The sequence below is a fragment of the Dufourea novaeangliae genome, unplaced genomic scaffold (genome assembly GCF_001272555.1).
Source record: "Dufourea novaeangliae isolate 0120121106 unplaced genomic scaffold, ASM127255v1 scaffold187, whole genome shotgun sequence".
In the NCBI taxonomy this organism is placed as follows: domain Eukaryota; kingdom Metazoa; phylum Arthropoda; class Insecta; order Hymenoptera; family Halictidae; genus Dufourea; species Dufourea novaeangliae.
In genome coordinates, this window is record NW_015374075.1 from 1 (window position 1) to 15,786 (window position 15,786).

Sequence of the window (15,786 nt, forward strand, 5' to 3'; positions counted from 1 at the left end):
TTTACAGTACTTTACCGATGATAATATCGATTGCCCAGGCCTCACCACGAGGAGGTTGCTGCGGTTGGAGGCCCAAGGCAGTTAGATGGAATCACAAGTTGTACATCTATACATCTTTCACAATAAACCTTATAAATAACTTAAATCTTATTTATCTGCACTCCTCAGTCCCTTCCACTTACAATTTACAATTAGATTTAAAAAGAGATGCCAACTTCTTCGAAAGCTATTTCCTTCGAAGCAGACCTCTTTCTAAAGTTGGGTCGACCGTTTCAGGCTGCGCAGTCTTATATCTATGCCTATGAAATAGACCCACAGTACATATTATGTAATTACTGACATTATGAATATTCTATGACTGGCCATTTGAATCGGTTATTGACCTTTAGGTGGCCAAAGGAGGGTGAAAGAGTAACTTGGTCATTTCTGTAACTAAATGTATACGTATACGTACATATAAGTTTATATAGGATTGTAGGTAGCACCCTTATAGTGCATCACACCACACCTGTTAAATAGTGTTTACATACATCAGTTATTTTAACCTCGAAATGTTCAATACAATAACTGGTTATATCATTTATTGCCTTCTTCGTAGACTGGAATTATTTTACTGTGGATACAGTAATAATGATGTCGATCGTAATACAATCATTTCGTGCGTTTCGTTATTTTGTATTTTAGAGTAACCAGTGGTTCTAACGAAGCAACTTTAAACAATGCACAAGAACATTTAAAGAAATTTATAAATAAAAATATGGCATTTTCATTCCGGTTTGGCACCAAGTGGTGTCATGATTTTCCAAAGCTGGCTAGGGAGTCAGGCTTTTATTTCAATATGCACAAATCAAGAGTACGTGTAGACTGGTACCGTATAAGTATGTAATCTCCAATGTTTACATTACTGTTTAATATTCTTGCTTCACCATACAATTACAGTTGATTTAATATATAATTTTAGGTAATATAGATATAGATCAAATTATAAGGGATAGAGATTTCTGTGTTATCGATGATAATATAAACAGTGTAATAGATTACTGTTTGGAACGTGAATATGATGTTAAAATTTTAGACCCTAATTTTGTAAAACTTTTCCGTCTTGCACAATTGGCTGTTGAGTATTTATTGTATTGCAAAGAATATTTAGATCATAGTGTAATAATATTAAAGGATGAATTAAGACTAAAAATAGAAGAAAATGTTAAACTAAAAAAAGAAATTACTACTCTGGAGGAAGTAGTGAAGCATTTAAAGGAAAAGGCAAAGGATAGAAGCAAATTAATAGAAACTAAAATTGGAGGTGGTAGTGGTGAAATTTTCAAGGTGATAAAATGTTTTTTGTAGACTGATGAAGGAAAAGCATTCATCATAATAGTAATGAAAATTGCTTAAAACTTACATATGAAGTATACTTGTTTTTTCTATAGTGCCCCCACTGCCCAAAAACTTTCATGTCATCAATGTTTGTAAGTGCTCATGTTTTACGTAGACATGCATATGTATCAGATTTATGCATGAGTTCTTCCCCTATACATGATCATCACCATAGTGAAACAGAAAAATTGCACAATGAAATAAAAACCTTAAAGGAGAGACTGAATGAGACAGAAAGGGTCTTAAGGAATGAATCTGAGAAAGTTCCTGAGAAAAAAGCACAAGTTTATGATAGAAGGTTGTCAGAAAATGAAGTTGAAAATTTTAAATGTGATATTAATAAGCTGGAAGAAAATCAGGGGTACAAAGGATATCAAGAGGAAATAAGAAGTCTGAAAACTATGTTATTGGATGAAATACATGTAAGCATAAGATAGAGAAATTTTTTAATTTTATGTATAATTTGATGAGCAAATGTTTTTTGTTTTAACAGAATCTGAGACAAAAAGAGAAGATGTTATCTGAAAGAACATCAGAAATAAATGTACAAATACTGATGAATCAGCAAGAAAAAGAATTTCAAAAATTAAGAAATCAGTTATTTGAAAGGGTAAGTGGCTATTTATCTTGTAAAATTTATTCAAATAACTAATTTATTATTTTTACAGTTAACTCCAGACATAGAAAATATGCAAGCAAATTTATATGCACAGGAGAATTATTGGAAATCTAAGATTGAACAATTAGAAAATCAACATCATAAAGACATTGAGAAACTCACCACAGAATTGAAACAGACACAAAAAGCAGCCAATGACATGAAAGCTAATTATGAATCTAAAGTTAATGATTTGGAACGTCAAACTGCAAGTCAGTCCAACATGTTAATGGAACAAAGTAAACACCTACATTCTCTGTCACACGAAATTAGTGTTTCACAGTTACATGAAAAATATAAAAATTCTGAAAGGTTACCCAGAAACAATCAATCTGTAATGTTAGTTCAGTCAACTGAAATTTTGAAGGAACCAGGTAAAAGTGACCAGAATCAAAAGGATTATGTAGATGCAACAATAGAGCCAGTAATTATGGGGAATGTCGATAATACATTCAGTTCACACTTGTCAAATAATATATTTCCAGCAACATTGCAACATAAATTTGTAAGAAGTGTACACACTTTGAAACCTGCAAACAAAGTTGTTACAGATGAAGCTGAAACAAGTATTAAACAAACAGACACAAAGACAAAAAATGAAAAATTTGAAAATAAAAAAGACATGGGTGAAGATTTGAAAGATTCTAGTTCAAGTAATGTAACAGAGTCTGAAGATTCAGTACCTGAAAGAGGGACTAACTATGAAATAAGGCATGCTAAGCATGACTCACATAATCAGTTAATTGTAAGATCTGAATTGAACGAATCTGATACAAACAAAGTAGATGATAGAAATGTATATAATAAACATTTATCTAGTGTAAAGAATAGCAAACAATCAGAGGTTTTAAAAGGTGATTCAAGTTCTGAAACAAATTCAGAGTCAGTCTCATCTGATTCATGCACTCACTCTGAGTCAGAAAGTCTTACTGTAATTGGTAACAATTCTCCAATAACTGAACATAAAACATATCCATCACTTCATATAAAACCGAAGAAAACAATACAGCGTAATTTATCGCATAAAAGGTTACGGACGAATTTAATAGATGCATTTGAACAGAAATTAAGAGATGTAGGAATAGATCCAGAATGGCAAGGAATACCTAAAGTTACATTTAAACAAAAAATGGACATTTTAAAACATCATCAAAAAATTACTATGAGAGTAATAAAAATATTTAATGAAACGACAATACGAAACTTCCTATAATTTTCTAAATTTGACTAATTTTATTTCAGACATTACCAACATATCATGAGACTAAGTTAAAAATAATCGACGAAGTTCTTAAAGAACTATCTCGAGAGGGAAAAGTATTAAAGAATTTTAAACAAATAAAACAAATGTCTTCAAACAATTTGGAAAGCGAAACTAAATCAATGCCAAGGAAAGCATTTAGTGATATGAAAAATTCTGGTAATTAATGTTTTGTATCTTAGTTTGTTAAGTTCTTGAGAAAGTAAATGTTGGGTGTTTTTCAGGAAATAATACTTCTACATTACAAACGCGGGATGAAACACACTACAAATTATATTCTCCAGAAATTAAATCCACAAGTAAAGACATAAATAAAACCGGATCGTCGTTTGTCAGATCTAGAAAGATTCCAAATTATAAAGACATAGAAAGCTTAATAAAACTGTCTCCAAATTCAGTAAAATCTTTAGAAAATATTCAACAATCACGCAATTCTTTGAGCAAAATGAAAACTTTGTTAGATCCTGAATGGCATGAAATGACATCAGACAGTAAAAATCAAGAAAATGAAAATGCTGCAAATTTAGAAATGGAACCAGAATCACAAAACATTTCAATATCTCCAAAACAAAGTAAAAGTGTATTGAAATCTGCAAATGGATCAACAAGTAGTTTAGTAAAGAAAAAAGTTATTTTTGACTTGGCAGATGAGAGGGACGAAGGAACATTACTTAATTATAATAGCAAGAAAGAGGAATTAAATGAGAGAGTCTGGAATATCTCAAGGTATGTAAATTATTCATCTCCTATATTAAAAACGAGTATAAATTTTTTTAACATAATTATAACAGAAATAAAAATATAAATGTTTCTATATCTAGTACTTTTGATGAGAAAAAACATTTGTCAGAGAGTGAACATTACAAGAATACAAGTAACATAATATTGAAAACTGCTCAAAGTGATAAAATTGCAGAAATATCAAGAAAGCTTGAGGAACAGGTAAATTATAAATTAATTTAACTTTGAGTAATATTAAAATCACATGTTTCATTTCAGTTGAGTATGGTGAGACAAAAACCTGTAGGATCAGTTCAAACAATATTTGCTCCAAAGTATGTGCAGGAGAAACAAAGTGAGAATAATGACAACCAGCAAATGAGTTCTAGAAGTATAAGTTCGCTGTCAGAAGGTCCAGTTAAAGCGTCAACATTAAGTTGCAAGTTATCGAATGATTTATCACCGCAGGCAGCACCGCGTAACTTGAAGGATAAAATTTCTGAAACTCTACATGTGGAATCAATATCTGAAGTTTCAGATTTAGAATCTGAAATTGATAGAATCTTAAAGTTAAAGTAATCTTCCACAAATTTGTTTTTCAAGCTGAAGATGAATTTTTAAAAAAAAGTGGAATATCAATACGAAACAGTGCCTTGGTAGCAATTGTAATATTGCTATGTGATCGTTCTTTTTACGTTGTCTAGTCCCCGTTACCAAAGAGACAATTATTGTATACCATTAAGGCAATAAGTATTTTATTTATTCGAAAAAACACTTTTATACAGGAAATAAATAAACTAAGATTTTATAAGTGAAAATCCCGTGTTAGATTAACTGAAATATCTAGTTATTACATTTTAATACGTTGAACTACACGTTAGTCAAATAAATTTCTTTGGTGCCATCTATGGAAGAAGGCCAAAGTTATTAGTCAATTAGTATCATATTATGCGCACAATGTGACGCCACCACATTTTTCAGACTACACTTTATCAAAAAGTTAAATATTAATTAAAAACGTAACAATCAGTGTCTGTTGTTGAACACTATAAGCAGAAGACACGTCAATATATACTTTAGATTCAATGAACTTGTCATGCATATTTAATTATTTACTGAAACAAGAAACTAAAAGACGGTGGAGCCATCGTAACATAAATTATGATATTAATTGGCTAGTAGCCTGGTTGGTTTATCGTAGATGCCGCCACATGTATTTTATCCGCTATTTATGGCGCATAAAAAATTAAATATTAATTTGAAAACACCATACAGACAATTGTTAATATGCAATATCGATTCAGGAAAATCCAGCAAATAAATAAGTATATCATTGGAAGAAGTATTTACCTCAGATCGATCAAAGGTAATTATATGGAACGTCCCTTCACGCTTCATAGGAAGATATCCTTTTAGTTGTACCTCGGCGCATCTATGTTATTTCTGAAACGTGAAGTTCATTTTTCTGTTAACCTTATTTCCTTGCATTAATGAATAAATCCGAAATATAATTACCACAGTAATTCACGTTCAATTTGGAAGTTTCGTAAATCAATTTATCATGTTCAGTTACCTTTTAATCATTCAATATAAACAACGAATGAGCCGGCTTGCATATAGAACCAAAAATAATCGTTTCAGTGGATGAAATTAAGTTTGCTTTCGTATTGAAGTTTCGCGGTACGTTCCCGAACGAATCGTATCAGAGTCATTAAGAAACGTTTATTTTTGGCGACGCTTTTAATAAGAGAAGAGTTCTGTAACGGTCGCGCGGCGTCGGCACGGCGACCACGCAAACGCCGGATCGCGTCACCTCACGTCACGACGCCGAACCACGGGATGAGCACGCGAGTCGCCATATTGAGCGAATATTGATTGAATGCGGTCTAGGTGTTTACGCGGTTCCAAGTAAAACCCGTGGAAAAGCGTATCGATTGCCGTGTGGCCCGGTTCGAGTGCTCGCGAACGATCCACTTGGTGTACCAGTTGCACCACGCGGTGATAGAATGAGCGGCAGCGACGGCGAGGACGGTCAATGCAATAGGACGAGAGAAAGCAACGTAGTAGCCATGGGTGACGTTCTCGCCAAGAAACACACAGACGATGCACCTCTCGATGCCTGCACCGATGCAGACGACGGTTCCGCGCGACTAGACGCGGATCTGATCGCTGATTACGAGAGCGACGCTGTCAGGTCGCCTGTCGTCGCGGACTTTGTTCCTGACGCGGTACGTTCTCCCACAAATGTAATTATACTACCGAGAGTCATCGATCGTAAACCATTGATATTTCTTTGAAGGAAGAGTGACAGGATCGGTATATTAATGTTGCATTCATTGTAGTCGATGGAAACAATGTAGCGTGGTCGTAATGTATTATATCGATAACAAAAGCGGGTCCTATCGGAGCCGCAGGATACACGATTGTGTACACTACCGTTTATGAGTATTTGAACACTAACACCTAACCCTGAGAACATTTTATATACAGAATCATCAGCTCGAAATAGGCCACCTTAATATCTCTTATTTGATTGCCACTATAGAAGGTAGAAATAAACAGTTTTAAAAATGTAAACATGACACGATAGATTACTGTTTTCCAAATCATTTGTTTTCAATGTTATTAATGTCAGTAGTACTCTTTTAACTGGCACAATCTGTTCTGTTACATTGTACGGATAGTTTGGAATAAGACAAAACAATTGTAAGAGATACATTGATATACTTTGTAAAATTTTTCCATTGAGACATAAGTAGTCTGGTTCTTGGTTGATTGTGTGGCCATATTATGTGCACTTCACCAAGAATAAGGCTTTTTTATATTCCACATGACGGTGACAGCTGATGAATATGTAAATTCTGATAACATTTGGGATTCTTTATATTCCGAAGTTATATAAAACTTATATTCTTTGTTATCTAAAAGAATTTTTAGTATTGCAAGTAGTAGTTTGGTAGTAACTTGCATCTCTTTTCGTTATTGCTCTTCCTTCAATCAATACAGTTTACATCAGTTTCAAATACAAAATTCTTGGGAATATCAGTCAAGTAAATATTGCTAAAATAGTAAGAGAATACTCATAATCCAAATGATCATATTATGAATTTGTTCTGCTTTTAGAATATAGCACTAGATGAGAATGCAGTCAATGCTTTCATCAAAGGTGCAGGGGATCCTGGATACGTACAAAGGGATATGTATAAAGCAAAGCGGTAACTATCATTGTTTCTGAATGATTTGTATTGATTTGGTGGAGCTCTAACAAAGTTGATTTTCATTACAGAGATTTCTGCATAGAAGAGCTGCAAAAGTTTGTAAAATTCCAGAGTTTGTGGATGAAATTGTTACAGTACATGCGTGAACTTATTAATAAACGTACTCCAGGAAGCTTATCGTTGCAACAGAATGCACTTTCTATGGATAATATGCATGAGATTGTTCTACAGTAGGTTCAAAAAAATTGTTTTTGGTACACGATTTTTCCTGATCAATACGACTGGGCCTGAACACAGAGTGTTTCTTTTCAGACTGCGCAATTTGGATTCTGAGCAGTTATTTATGAGGCTAGTGAGTCAAGCGCGACAATTTGTTGTAAAAGTAAAAGTTCGATTGTTAGCTCTTCTACATGATCATAGTGAAAATAATTTAGCAGAAATTTTTCTTACAGGTAGCTTAAAATGCTATTACATAAGTTTGAAAACTGTTATGAGTCACTGTATATGTTGACTTTACACACATATATGTTATGTGCAGGTCTCTTAGATGATTATGATGCACTGATATCAACGGCATCACAAATTTCTGAATTACTGAAACCTTTGAAGGGTTACTTGTGCAAGTTTACATGGGACTGTTTCTTTAAAAAGTTATATCAGATCTATGTATACGACGACCCGTTGGTACACAATAATTTGTCTACCTTTATCATACAGGTAAATAAATGAACATTACGAAACAGTGATCTGAGCTAGATCAAGAATAAATATTTTTTTTTTATAGTTAAGGAAACTTTTGCCTTTGAAAGGTACGAAATATCAAGGTCTCGTTCATCGATATTTAGCATTTGATGACAAGATGACGAAAATTAGGGATCTGTGGCCAGATACTGAACCATGGATGGACAAATTTAAGTAAGCAATTTGATAAATTGTTTTCGTATTAATAGAAATAAAACCGTTCATTGGCCTAAATAAATACAAGGAGATCAATGTACGATCAGAGTTAAACACTACATATTTCAGTGCAGTACAAGCAGTTCATATGACCAGGCTCAGGAAAATTCGGAAGCCTTGCGAATCATTTCCGGTGCCTAGAAAATTTATAGAGCATCGTATGTCAAACAAGCCGCTTGATAGTGAAAAGTATGTCGATATATAAAATAAAACAAGCTTGTTACACACCCTTAGATGAGTACTGTAGCCTTCTTTATTTTAGCAACTTACAAGAACTTATTGAACATCTGTCAACGCTTGTGGCACAAGGAACATTTAGTATCCCTGGAATAGACAGCAGACCATTAAGTCCGACTGATTCGCTGAATATGCCTTCGTTTGACGAGATGGTTCAAATCGTATTAGATGATTTGAACAGTGACCAACTTTTTAAAGTAGCCGAAACAGCAGATGCGTTGATAACGGCTACTTACACCAATGGGTACGATAATCCAGATTTCTTTGACGAGTGTAAATTATCATTTGGATCAGTTTGCGGATAGAATTGAACTTAGTAGATTTCATTAACCTATCTATTAGTATTAGCCACTAATGCATTATCAGTGAAACAGTAAAAGTAAATTAATTTTATAGAACTCATACTGAAGATGGGTGCTTAGAAAATAATACAGAAGAGGGGAAGTGTTGCGAATTTCACACGTGTACAGGATTTCCAGTGTCGCCGATCGTAAGACGAATGTATTCCACTATAACATTTTAAACAATTGATTAACGATTAACCAGATTAATTTGCAGGTAAATAAAAGCGACACAGAAAGTATAGGAAAGTGTAGGACACAACACATTAATGGTTTTTTAGGTAAAGCATACCTTCGTAGCATAATTTTTAATAATTTAGCCTTAAATCGTTAGTTGATTAATTCAAATTCCATTCTTAGAAGACACAGCGAATTGTTCCGCGACGCAGGTGACGAAAAAAATAGATCACGTGGAATCGCAAGAGGCAAACGTGGATGAAATCGAAGCGGGGGATGTTCGGGAGGATACCGATTTGAGAATCGAACCACAACCATGTGCGTGCGTGTATCAGCATGTTAGGGAAATAACTGAGCGGAAGGTAGAAGTTCTAGAAAATCCTCCGTGTCTGTGTTTATTGAATTCGAAACGGAAGTGGGACACCTGCCCTTGCCTGACAAAACGTAATTATGGAAAAACAAAACAGAAATTTATATCCGTTGTTACGGTAAGATTAACATTATTATAAAATCTAATAATATTATTAGCTGTACCTGAAACGGCCGTATCGAACAATTATCCAAAGTCAGTATCACCTTCTACCGTGAAGACCAATCCGGAGCCAAGTAAACCTGCAGTAAAAACTGGTTCTACACAGTCCGCACAAACACAGACAAGGCATTCTACCACACAGACGCCGAACACCGCTCACAATCATGCAATACACCAGGGTAAATATGATCGAGACCAGATGTGTTCATTCTGATAATTAATTTTTGTTTAACAAATTATAATTCTATTCTGGGATCGAACAGGTACCACTCAACCTCCGCATACGCACGGACCCCTTCCAGACTTGGTTAAAAATACGGCCCCCTCTCACAGATCTCACACACACAGCAGTCATTCGTCGCATGCGTGTCACAAACAAGCTAACGTCGAGCACATCAAAAGAGTGTCGTGTAACGATTGTTAGTATATATTTTCAGAATGTTTCTGTTTCAAACGATTTTACAACTGTAACGTATTGTAACGTACATTTTGCTTTCAGTAAGTTCCGGGGATGGTGATTGTTCCGATTCCGGAAGTAGTCAAGAGGACTCCTGTTCGACTAGTAGTTCAGCACAAAGAGACTCGAGTAGGCATTGTGACTGTTGTTACTGTGAAGTATTTGGACATGGAGTTGTAAGTAGACTTTATCTCGTTATTTCAACATAACCTCACTCATAATAATTTAATACTCGTTTGTAGCCTTCTGTAGCACCGGTTAGTAGGAATTATAATGAGATGAGGGAAAGATTAAGACAATTACTAACCAAGAAGAAAGCTGAGAAGTGTAAAGCTACTTGTAGTCCTTCGAAAAGCTCTTCAGAGTCGTTGTCGTCTAGTACGAATCTGGAACTGAAGACAGTGTCTAATACGGCGCCTAGATCAAATACTCCAGTTTCGATAGCCTCTACTGTCCAACCGGACCAAAGAGACCAGAGGAATTTAGAGGAGTTGCTGGAGTTCATTGAAGGAAATCAGAATGGAAAAAAAGACAACAATAAGAAGGCGGAGAAGAAGGCCAGACAAAAACAGCGGAAGGTTCGTTAAGATAATCTATCTAGGATCATCCTATTGAAGTGGAATGCGCATGACTATTGTAACTTTAATTCAATCTTCGGTTTGTTACAGGTGGAGGAAAAATTGAAAAGAGACAGGCAAGAGGCAGAACGACAGAAATTGATAGAATTGCAAAAAAAGACGCCGGAAGTGACGATTACAGTCGTAGATCCGCAGAAACCCGTTCCTCAGAGATTATTACCTCAGTGTAATCTACCCGAAGTATCTATTTTACCTACGTCACCGCCAGTAGCATTGCCGACTGTAAAGCAATTAAGTAATAAAAAGAAAGACAAGCCAGAAGTTTGTAGCAATAGTAGTAACACTAGTAGCAGTAGCTGTAGCAGCAGTAGTAGTAGTACCATTAGTATAAATAGCAAAACAAAGGCTGCATCTGTGAATACGAATCTAAAGAACAAAAGTATTAACGCAAATAAAATGGAGAAGACGGTGGTCACTGGCCAGACGCATAAGATAATTAGCAAACCCGACAAAGCCGAAGTAATTAATAAAAATAACAAGGTACTGACGAGTGTCAATGGCACGAACGTAAAAAGTAGTACAAACGGTACAGAGAAATCGACGGTCGTGGACTTGAACGAAAAAAAGTTAACGAAGAAAGAGAGGAAGAAGCAGAAGAAAGAGATGAAGAAACTGGAAGAGGCGAAGGCGAAGGAAGCGAAGAAACCGGTTCCAGCGGAGAGCCAGCCGCAGATGGTTACTATTAAAAGGGTCATGGAGTCGAACAGTGCAGAGCCAACAGTCACAATCACGTTAAAGGGCCAAACACCGGCCGAGGATAAGGTATTGTTTACATTGGTAAATGGACAGACCAAGGAAGTTTCTCTTCCCAAGTTGGAAAACGAACAGAATCAGAATATCAGTGGGAAGAAGAAGAAAACCAAAGCAAATAATAACAGTAATAATAGCAATAACTCGTTACAACAAGCGAATAAGGCTCAGCAAATTAATAATTCGAAACAACAGACGCAACATAAAATTTCCGACAATAAGAACGTAAAGCAACAAGGGAACAACAACGAAAAGACTAAGGGAAAGGATGAAAAGAAAATAAAAGCCAGCAACAGAATGTCTCCAGCAAGAAGCAGAATAAAATGAATACACCACCTCAGACACCTGTCTCCCAAAAGCAATCGCAGAATCTAACCAGTGAGAACAACAAGAAGTCAAAGGGTCAGGAACAGGATAAAAATAGTCAGTTAAACAAGAACAATAAAAATTCGAGTATTAACGCAGCGACTAAACAAACAAAAAATGATAATCAGAAGTTACAATGTAAGACACCGCCCCAGCCAACAATCAAACAGCGATTAGAGGTTCAACCAGTATCCACGGAGCGTATTAATTCACCCTTTAGCAATCAGTTCAAGGATATTAGTGTAAATTCGAAGATCAACATAGAGAATTTAAAACTACCGCCCGGTATTACAATAACAAAGGTTGACGCGCCCGCGAAGCCATTGCCGATAAGATCAGCTCCGTTACCGAAGCCAGTGACTCCTCCCAAGCAAACCACAATAATCGCTGCTCCAATGAGTAGCGTTCAATCAAGTTACACGAGTCCCCAGGCAGGTGGCAATGTGATTGTCGTGGATACTGGGAAATTGAAGCAAGATCTTCTTCCGAAAGCTGTAGAAAAAGGTGAGTAAAAATCATAAATCTCTAATGGAAATTTCTCCATGCATGTAATTCTCATTGTGTTGTTATCGTCTTCACGCAGATGTGCCTAAAGAAACGCAACAGACTCCAAGCACCACAGGGAAGAAGAAGAAGAAGAACAAAAGTGCAGCCGCGAGCTTCGCCAACACAAGCAATCAGACAACAACAGTGCAAAACAGTGATCCCTTTCTAAACGATCACACGGACGAACCGGCTAGAATACTCCACAATCCGAACACAAACATGGTGACCATAAGGAATCCTGCGTTCGGTCCGATGAAAGTGCCGCCGACACAACAAGCGGCTATTATAAAAGTATCCGAGAACGGAATGGTGACGATTAGAAGTCCTGCGCTTCAACAAGCGATCAACGCGGGCCTAACATCGCCACCGAAGCCCGATTACATAGTGAAGGGTGATCTGTCCGCCAGAACGTCGACGGAAAGCACGAATTTGAAGCACACCAACGGTATCATTCCGTCGAGTCTCGCGGAACTCAGGAGCAGACTGACGCCGGACTGCACGACCCTTAGCGATCTGGCGAACATTCAGATCAGTAAGGTGACGAATGGTCAGCCGATACCGGAGAATGGGATCAACCTGAAGGGGACCAGCGTGACCCTGACGAAGGTGAGAACAGAGACGAGCATGAAGGATGTACAGAGCGCGAAAACAGCGGTCCGTGAAGCGATAAACGCTTCGATAGCGGCCTCGAGTACCGGGAAGAGCAAGAAAAAGAAAAAACGCGGAACCGGCACGAGACAGTGCGGCGATGACTGGAACCTCGTTGGTGAGAAACAACAATAATCAGAGTTTAACATGTAAATTTGCTTCTTTCATTTTTTGTTTTTGTTTCCTTAACACGTTACATACACCACACACACATACACACAGCAGACATATATGGGTTGCTTATCTTTCGCACCCGGCGTTAGAATTATTGTTTTTTTTTCTGTTCTAGATTGATTCATGTTTAAAGAGAAACACACACATTATATACACAAGTACACACACACACACACACACAGAATAAATGGACAACACACATTCAGTATTTGAGTCTCCAGACACCTGAACGAGTTAGGTTGGAACGTACTGACGACGGTTTTTCTTTCGTTTCGTTTCGTTAGGAGAGGGCTGTGTACCGCGTTAGGACGAGGCTAGATCAAATGATTAATTCGAATACAGGATACACACACTCGGGATGTTCTGAAAATCGGCCGCCACGAATATTCTCGGGGGATCGGTCCGGAAGAGACTCTGGCCAGTGAGCACTATCTTTTCTTTATTTTCTTTTCCAATGTTCACGCGTGCCGGCGACTCGTTTTGTTGGATGATACAGGTGACTTTTCTGTCAGATGCAATCTATATAGCCTTTTTTTTTACCATATATGGCGTACATGCATATAATGGTGATTTCGAACTTGCGTCATAGTATTTACACAGATATTCTACCATTGTATAACTAACAAGAAAAGGTCTAGTCAATAATAGTCCTTGGAACCGATCACGGTCCTTTTGACCAACAAGCATTAGATTGATTTCGAACACAGAAGCCATATTTACTAGATTTTTTGGTTAGTTTCGACTAACACATCTGTACATTTGTATAGGTATATTATCTGGTACATTTTGTGACGCCTGTTTAAAACACCCTACACACAGAGTGTAACATAATAATTGTATCAGAAATTAACAGTATGGAGAAACAACGCCCAAAATGTTGATACGATACATTTGTTGCGTTACATTCTGTACATATACATATCTTGGACTTAAGTTAGCTTGTAGCCTCTCTTTAAAATTTAGGGATCTCTCAGTTATCTGTCCCCGTTTTCTCTGGCTACCTTTTTGTTTCTTGTTAAGTACTCCCTTCTTGCAAATTAACGATGGTCGTAAGCACGCGGAACACTCGACGGAAGCATGACAGTTAGTGACCGCTTATTCTAGATCTTCTTAGACACGTCGATCGAGCGCGCCGCTGCTCAATTAACTTTATTATATCGGTCCGTGCTCACAGTCGACTGTGGAAAGAGAAAGGACAGATAAAGAAAAGATACGTAGGTCACTTGAGGGAGCCCACAACTCTTTGCCAAGTACAATTTACCATTGGACAGGCCTGCTAATCTGTCTGCTACCTGAACTTTCATTGTGATATTATATAATCGATCGAAAAAAGTAGGCGATATCACGTACTTACGGAATAGACTAGATTTAATGTTCTATTTTTTTTAATCTGCTGATGACGTGTTTCAATAAAAGAGATTTATGTTTTTTACATTTTTATACATTCTCTTTTTCCCCCCGTCGGTTACTGTTGTCACCCCAGAAATGCTGCATGCGTATGGATAGACCGAGTGAATCTCTGTTTCTCTCGCTCTCTTTCTCACACACACTTATCACGCCGAATCTGTTACCTTTCTCTTGTCCATTCAAAAGTTTCCCTCTTTTGAATTTTTGTTCATTAGCCGTTTTGTGCTCTATTATATCGGGTGTCCCGTTTAAATCGACCCACTTCAATATCTCCGAAACTATTGACGATATGAAAAAATCTGTTTCAGACAAAAATTAAATGGTACCACGGGGCATACTTTCTAATGTGATTAACTTATTTCTATGTGGACGCGTAGATGTGATATGAAGGTTTTTTTAAAATGGAATCATACATTTTAATACATCACTGATTTGCCATAAGTGACCTAATACTTTATATAGGGAATAACTAGTAGCATCAAGTAGTGGATTAAAAAATATACGATTCCATTTGAAAACACAAAATTGACGTTCATATGACGTCTACGCGCCCACACAGAATAAAGTTACTCAGATCAAAAAGTGTGCCCCCTGATATCATTTACCTTTTGTCTGAAACATTGTTTAATATCGTCAATACTTTAGATATTCCAGTGGGTCGATTTAAATGGGACACCCTGTGTACATTTTGTTTCCTTCTTTTTTTATCTTTCGTTCCTTGTTAGACCCATACTCAGGCAGTACCCGCGGCTAAGAAAAAAAAGGTTAAGCAAGAAAAAAAGAACACTCGGGAATCAGAAATCTATGCACAGCAAGTTTCAATCCCCGAGACAGAAAATAACAAAAGAACACCCTTCCACCAGGTGGACCCCCTGACCTCTAGTGTATTCAGAGCTGGTCTTTTACAGAGAGCGTATTCACGCCCAAAGATATAGACCTCGAGGACGGGGAGATGGACGACGCTGAACGGGAACTGGAGGCCTTCAAGAGGTTTTGCCTGCAATCGGTGCCGCCACCCCGCAAGGAGAAGGTCAACCTGAATATCAAGGACATCGTGCTGAAAAAGAAATCATCATCGTCGTCGTCGCCCTCGTCATCGGCGGCTGCCGCGATCATCGCCGCGAATTGACTTCAAACGCACGACCCTTGACATTAGGAGGATACGCACGATTTCTTCAATCGCGTGTTGGCTTGATGCGGAATTAATAGGAGTTTCTGTGTTTTGTAAAGGGACGGCGAGCCAGGCTGAGAGCTTACACACAGGCCCAGACACGTTTCTCACACGATCGGACAATAATATTATATGATTCGTATTCGGAATT

At 37.0% G+C, this 15,786-nt stretch overlaps 2 protein-coding genes across 2 annotated transcripts; both read left to right on the forward strand.

Moving 5' to 3' along the window:
- Nucleotides 1-757: 757 nt before the first annotated feature.
- On the forward strand, nt 758-4,723 carry LOC107190490 (zinc finger protein Dzip1). Its single transcript, XM_015579299.1, has 9 exons — nt 758-878; nt 962-1,326; nt 1,431-1,799; nt 1,871-1,987; nt 2,046-3,203; nt 3,278-3,455; nt 3,521-4,022; nt 4,088-4,238; nt 4,296-4,723. Exons 1-9 carry the CDS (start codon nt 758-760, stop codon nt 4,593-4,595), a joined length of 3,261 nt encoding a protein of 1,086 aa, XP_015434785.1. The 3' UTR covers nt 4,596-4,723.
- Nucleotides 4,724-5,885: 1,162 nt separating this feature from the next.
- LOC107190491 lies at nt 5,886-15,756 on the forward strand. The gene is made up of 19 exons (XM_015579300.1): nt 5,886-6,244; nt 7,140-7,231; nt 7,303-7,464; nt 7,547-7,686; nt 7,773-7,951; nt 8,019-8,149; nt 8,261-8,380; nt 8,454-8,672; nt 8,825-8,918; nt 8,987-9,050; nt 9,130-9,390; nt 9,475-9,657; nt 9,742-9,897; nt 9,978-10,111; nt 10,178-10,513; nt 10,604-11,589; nt 11,631-12,193; nt 12,273-13,001; nt 15,373-15,756. The coding sequence occupies exons 1-19, from the start codon at nt 6,023-6,025 to the stop codon at nt 15,591-15,593; spliced, it is 4,992 nt and encodes a 1,663-aa protein (XP_015434786.1). The 5' UTR covers nt 5,886-6,022; the 3' UTR covers nt 15,594-15,756.
- Nucleotides 15,757-15,786: the final 30 nt, after the last annotated feature.